This window comes from Carettochelys insculpta, chromosome 14, assembly GCF_033958435.1.
Source record: "Carettochelys insculpta isolate YL-2023 chromosome 14, ASM3395843v1, whole genome shotgun sequence".
Taxonomy (NCBI): Eukaryota; Metazoa; Chordata; order Testudines; family Carettochelyidae; genus Carettochelys; species Carettochelys insculpta.
In genome coordinates, this window is record NC_134150.1 from 46,036,907 (window position 1) to 46,043,013 (window position 6,107).

Below are 6,107 nucleotides of genomic sequence, written 5' to 3' on the forward strand. Positions count from 1 at the left end.
CTTCTGTCCTAAGTACTTGATTTGTCAGTTTTCATTTCAATTTTTTTTGTTTGTAGCTCTCTATTATATAATCATCATGCCAGTTCACCTTCAGCACTATTTCCAGTACAACACTATCTCCAGAAGTCTATGTCAGTACAACAGTTTTAGATTTTATATTTTAATCTTCAAATAACAGGAATGATGCATACACACAAATGGGAAAAATCACATTCAGTGAATTATAACTTTTCATATGATACTTCACAAAAACTATTTTCATAACACATTTTCCGGTTATTCATATTCATAAGAATATTTCCAAGAAGCACACAGATAGCCTTTTGACAGAGACATTATACTGACTAGGTTTGAACAAGTGTGGTAATTCCTGTATTTTTTTAGAAACTAAGGCTTTTTTGTTGTTGTTTGTTATAAAGATTTTATTTACTTTTGTGTACTAACAAATTGAGCAGCTTACTTTCTGCAGCACCAGATACTCAGTCCAACCATTTTTCTACACAGGCCCAGCATAAGAGAGCAAATGGGGCAGCTGCCATGGTGCCCAGCAATTTAAAAGGCTCCTGACTGCTACTACTGCTACTGTGGCCACAGGACTGGCTAGTGCCCCATGCCTTTTACATTTCTGCTAGAATCCCAGGTGGATCTCTCTGGGTGGTGCTGAAGGGCTGACTGGGGGAAGTTAGCCCCGAGCCTTGCCCTTTCATCCCAGGTCCTGTCCCTTGTGGGGTATATAGCCACCCACTCCAGCTTGCTCAGGATTTTGGCAGTTCTGTCAACAGCTCTTTCCGTGCTCAATCTTGAACTGCCTTTTTCCATTGCATTTCCAACTTTTCTCAGATCTGTTGCCACTAGATTCACTGTTCATTCTTCCTAAGTCAAAAACAAGTTATATCCACCATAGTACCTAAGTACAAAAAGAAAAGTCTTAACAGTACAGTAGTCTGTGGGCTGTGAGTTGTATCATGCTAATGCAGTTGGTACCAAGTACTAAACATCCTTTTCCTCTCCCTTTTCAGTGTGTTAGTTGCTTTCCGTCAGCCATCATGGTGAGACTTCGGATTTCCAGCACCATTGTTGTGGTTTTCCTCATGATTCAGACTGGATTCTTACTGTTTATGTATGCTCGACATAATAGGTTCATGCTTCAGTCTGAAGAGAAGCCATCTCGGGTGCACATCCTTATTCTCTCTTCCTGGAGGTCAGGATCTTCCTTTGTTGGCCAACTGTTTAGCCAACACCCAGATGTCTTCTACCTGATGGAGCCTGCCTGGCATGTGTGGGTAACCATGTACCAAAACAGTGCCAAAGTTTTACAGATGAGTGTTAGAGACTTAATAAGATCTGTCTTTAAGTGTGACATGTCTGTGTTTGATGCCTACATGCCTTGGAAGAGAAACTTGTCTGATCTCTTCCAGTGGGCAGTGAGTCGGGCACTCTGTTCAGCTCCTGCCTGTGATTCCTTTCAACCCAGCGACATAACCAATGAAATGGCTTGCAAGACCCTTTGTGGCAAATACCCCTTCAGCAAGGTGGAGCAGGCTTGTGAAACATATAGCCACATTGTTGTCAAAGAGGTACGGTTTTTTGATCTGACAGTTCTCTACCCACTTCTCACAGACATCTCCCTGAATCTCAAAATCATTCACTTGGTGCGTGACCCCAGAGCTGTTGCCAAGTCACGAGAACAATCAGTAAAAGCCTTAGCACGTGACAATGGGATTGTTCTGAGCATGAATGGCACCCAGGTGGAGGACAGCAACTATAAAGTAATGCAGGAAATCTGTAGAAGTCATATCCAGATTTATGAAACAGCTACTCAGAAACCGCCAAGATTTCTGAAAGATCGCTATTTGATGATCCGTTTTGAAGATCTGGTACGAGATCCCTTATCAGAAATCAGAGATATGTATAAATTTGCAGCTCTTCGAATGACCCCCAAACTTGAAAGCTGGATCTATAATATCACACATGGGCAGGGATCGGGAAAGAAAAAGGAAGCCTTCAAAATCACTTCCCGAGATGCAGTTAATGTTTCCCAGGCCTGGAGGAATATTCTTTCCTTCCAGAAGATTAAAAAAGTACAAGAAGTCTGCAAAGGTGCTATAAATATACTTGGCTATAAACTTCTGGATTCTGAGAAAGAACAAAAGGATTTGTCGTTGGATTTAGTGTTGCCAAGACGAAGAAAGCAGTTCAGTTGGGCATCATTTAACCCAAAAAATTAAGACATAGAGTTTTTTGGAAATTTTATTTATCTACTGTTCAGTGTACAGGTAGTATGAAGATATTTGGTTGTCATATTTAATCCTAGTCCTAGCTGCTATTTTTTTCAAGTGATGTATTTTTTTCCCCAATTTCACACATCGGAGAAAATGAAACAAAAAGAGGTGAGATTTGTCAATTTGCAGACTTACAAATGAGGTGAGCTGTTGCAAATATTGCATCTTGTAGATATGATTATTTAATATGTTAAACTCTATTTCTTCTAAGATGAATTAGTGGAGATGGAGAAATGCCATTTATATTTATTAATACTTTAATTTTTACAACTTTTTAAACTCAGGAGAACAATTGATTAACCATTTTAAGGAAATCTCAGTATGATCACAAAAATAAATGCTTGGAAATTTGGGTGGCATAAAGTATCTCAGCATTTTGCATGTTTTTTTGTTTATATCTCCTGATTTGTTATTGACTTTTGTATCCTCCCCTCCTCTCACAAGTTATTTTGCAGCTCTAGTTTTTGAAAACTTGTCTAAACTTTTGTTTTGTATTAATTTTCAGTAGTGCATATTAGGAACTTTAATGGTTAATCAGTTAACCTATAAACCTCACTCAAAACAAATGAGACTTCCTGCTTACAGTTAACCAATGGGAGCTGGAGCAGCCCCCCACATCTGGGGCCTGCTGCTGTGGGCGGGAGCATGACCAAAGCAACCCTCATTAGCGCAGACATGGAAGCACCACGTGCAAGGGATTTCCAGCTCAGCTGAGGTAGGCCTAGCCTGTGGTGGCCCTGGGAGTGCTGCACACAGTATGCTCCAGCATGGCTAGAGAAGCCCTTGGCTGTCCCCCCATTGCCCCATTTAATAGGCTAACCCATTAAATTTTTATTAACAGAGAAGTAGCCGTGTTAGTCTGTATTGTAACAAAACAAAACAGCAGTCACGTAGCACTTTGAAGACTAATAATATGATTTATTAGGTGATGAGCTTTTGTGGGACAGACCCACCTCTTCAGGTCAATAGCATTTCCAGTACGTAACTTAAATTTGACACATTAACACTTGGTATGAACAAAGACAGCAATTATCTCATGCATTAGAAGGACTGCTTCCCTTCCTTTGATGTTTGTAATTATCTCAGGCAAGACATTTAACATCCCCTACCCCTCAGCCTTCTCCTTCAGTCCTATGTATTTGATTTGTCAGTTTTTATTGCAATTTTTTTTGGACTTCTATACTATATAACTGTCAGTCTGCACTGGAAATGATACTGATCTGAAGAAGTGGGTCTGTCCTATGAAAGTTCATCACCTAATAAATCATTTTGTTAGTCCTTAAAGTGCTATACGACTGCGGTTAGCGTGTAGCTTCACAAAAGGAAAAAAAAGTCCTGTAGCACCTTAAAGACTAACAACTTCATTTATTAGGTAATGGGTTTTCGTGGGTAAGACCAACTCTTGCTTCAAATCTGATGAACTGGGTCTTACCCATGAAAGCTCATATCTGGTCTGAAGGGAGACCTGAATCTCAGATCCCCATTCTTGACCCTACTGCCTGTGGTGCTAAAGTGTGAGGGGAGTGAGGTGTCTTAGTCAGGGACCACATTAGGGAGGGTTTTGTGCAGTTTTATATTTCTTCTTCTTTCCCAACTTATTTTTGTGTGGGTCATTGGCCCCGACCCAAAAAATGTTCCCCACTGCTGGAGTACGGCATCTAAAAGTAGAAAAGTAGAATGAGGAAATCCTCATGATAATAGCCTGTTCGGATGAATATAGTAATATGCTTTATGACTCCACTGGCAGATGTACCCACCATTGCTCATGTCTTGAGCAGAAGTAAATTTTTTAATTAAAAGGAAAATGTACATGTTTATTAAAATAGTGGCCTCATGCTTCATTTAAATAGTGGAGCTCAGGGAAGGGAGTGGAAGATGGAGGAGGCTGGACACTGGAAAGGGAGCTGAGGGTACAGGAGTGAGGACAGTGAGTGGGGCCTCAGGGCAGGGAGTAGGGTGCAGGAGGTTGGTTATAAGGGGGCTTTGGGCATGTGGGAGCTGTGGCTGGGGGTAGGGGTGTAGGAATGAAGGCAGGGGCCGAGAGAGTTATGGGACAGGGGGCGGTCTGAAGTCAAGGGGTGGAGGGTGCAGAATTGAGGGCAGGGGAATAACATGGGAAGATACAGCCAAAAGAGAACCAACTGTAGAAAGTTATATAATAGAAGCTACAGCTAATCAGACATATCCGCAGAATGAACAACGAGCAAAAAGTCAAGACCCCGTACTTGCAATAAGGAACAGCTCGAATAGGAGAGTCAGACCCCCCACAGAGAATGGGTATATGATATAGGACATTGTTGCAGAGCTAGTCTTCAGAAACTAAGCCACTTCCCACTGGACAGGGAAAGATGGAAGGAAATAGCAAGGAAGTCATAGGACACCTACAGGTGCTGAGCCCATGTTGTTGTTGATGATGGGGGCAGGTGATTGGGGGTGTAGGATGCAGGGTTGGGTATGTGATGGGGCTTAGGGTGGGGATGTGAGAGGGCTCAGGGCATGGAGGCTAGTAGGTATGGGGGTGTGGTCTTACCAGGAAACCCTGTGATGGACTCAGGTACAGAGGGTAGGGCCATGGTTTGCAGCCCCTCTGCCTGTCTGTCGGGAGGAAGGCTGGATCACGTGTGGCCAGGGACATCCGTCACCTGTCCTTGCCTACCACGGGTAAGTTGAGCTGCAGCTCCTGGCCCTCCTGTCTTTTCCTGTGGTGAGGGACGGTGGTCAGGCTGTAGCTCGCAGCTCCCTTGCCTGTCTGTGGAGGGAGGTGGTGGTCAAGTGAGGCCTCAGCCTTCAGCCCCCTGCCTGTCTCTGAGAGGGAGAAAAAGGACTGTGGCTTCTGGCCCCACCCCAACCTGTGCCTCGGGAAAGGCTGTGTGGGCTTTGGCTCCCAGCTTCTCAGCCTGTATTGGTGGAGGGGCAGGTCAGACTGTGTCCCTTGGTTCCCCCCCATGCTTGGGCACTAGTTTGGGCCACAGCTCCCAGCTCTCCCCCATGTACCCAGAGTGGGAAGGGGTATCAAGCCACACCTCCTGGACCAGCCCCAGCTTGGGGGTGTGAGGTGGCTGTGAGAACCAGGACTGGGCCACTGCACTGGGCCTAGTCCCAGCTGTGGCCTCACCTCCTAGCAGGAAGACTAGAGTTGGGCTGCAGCCTGAGCTCTGGTGGGGACCAGGAGGCTGTCACCAGGGCTCTTTCCACTGGCTCCAGCCAAAGTAGCTTGATGCAGGGAGGTGCTGGGGCACTTGTGCCTAGCCCAGGCAGAGCAGCAGGGCTGGGCCCAGGCTGGGCTGCTTGCCCTAGCCTCAGTGTGAGCTTAGCTGTTGGGGGGAGGGGCAGAGCAGGGTTTTCTGACCCCAGCAATTGAGGGGATTGTGGCGGGGAGCAGCAGGACTCTACCTGCGGTGTGCTGTGTGGGGGGCACTTACCTGTCCAGAGGCACGCAGGGTCAGGAGCTCCATCTCCACATGGCCACTGTTTTCTTCATACAGCTTCCTCCAGTGGTCACTCTGCAGAATCACTGTTCCCTGCACTCGTCACCCCCAGTGGTAAGTCTGTTGCAGGGATCTGCAACCTGTGGCTCCAGAGCCACATGTGGCTCTTTAAGGACTTCTTTGTAGGTCCTAACACTGTAATTCCAAAGTAAATATATATCCCTTGTGATTATTTTCGATAATCAGTGAACATCTAAAACCGCAACAATGAACTACTCATCTCTAAATAGCAAGCAACATGTAGTCTCAAAACGTTGGATAACATGTCTTTTAATGTATACAGTGCATTGTGGGATATGATACTGTATCTGTGTTTGGATCGTGTTGCTAATAAAAT

At 44.9% G+C, this 6,107-nt stretch overlaps 1 protein-coding gene across 4 annotated transcripts in view; it reads left to right on the top strand.

Annotated features, from left to right (window-relative positions):
- LOC142020575 (carbohydrate sulfotransferase 5-like) overlaps positions 1-4,232 on the top strand; it is a 41,581-nt gene extending 37,349 nt beyond the window's left edge. For all 4 annotated transcript variants that reach the window (XM_075008559.1, XM_075008562.1, XM_075008560.1 and 1 more), the window contains one exon: positions 1,020-4,232. In XM_075008559.1, coding sequence (XP_074864660.1) covers positions 1,047-2,228 — 1,182 coding nt within the window. In that variant the 5' untranslated portion in view covers positions 1,020-1,046 and the 3' untranslated portion in view covers positions 2,229-4,232. The remainder of the gene's footprint in view (positions 1-1,019) is intronic.
- The last annotated feature ends 1,875 nt before the right edge of the window (positions 4,233-6,107 follow it).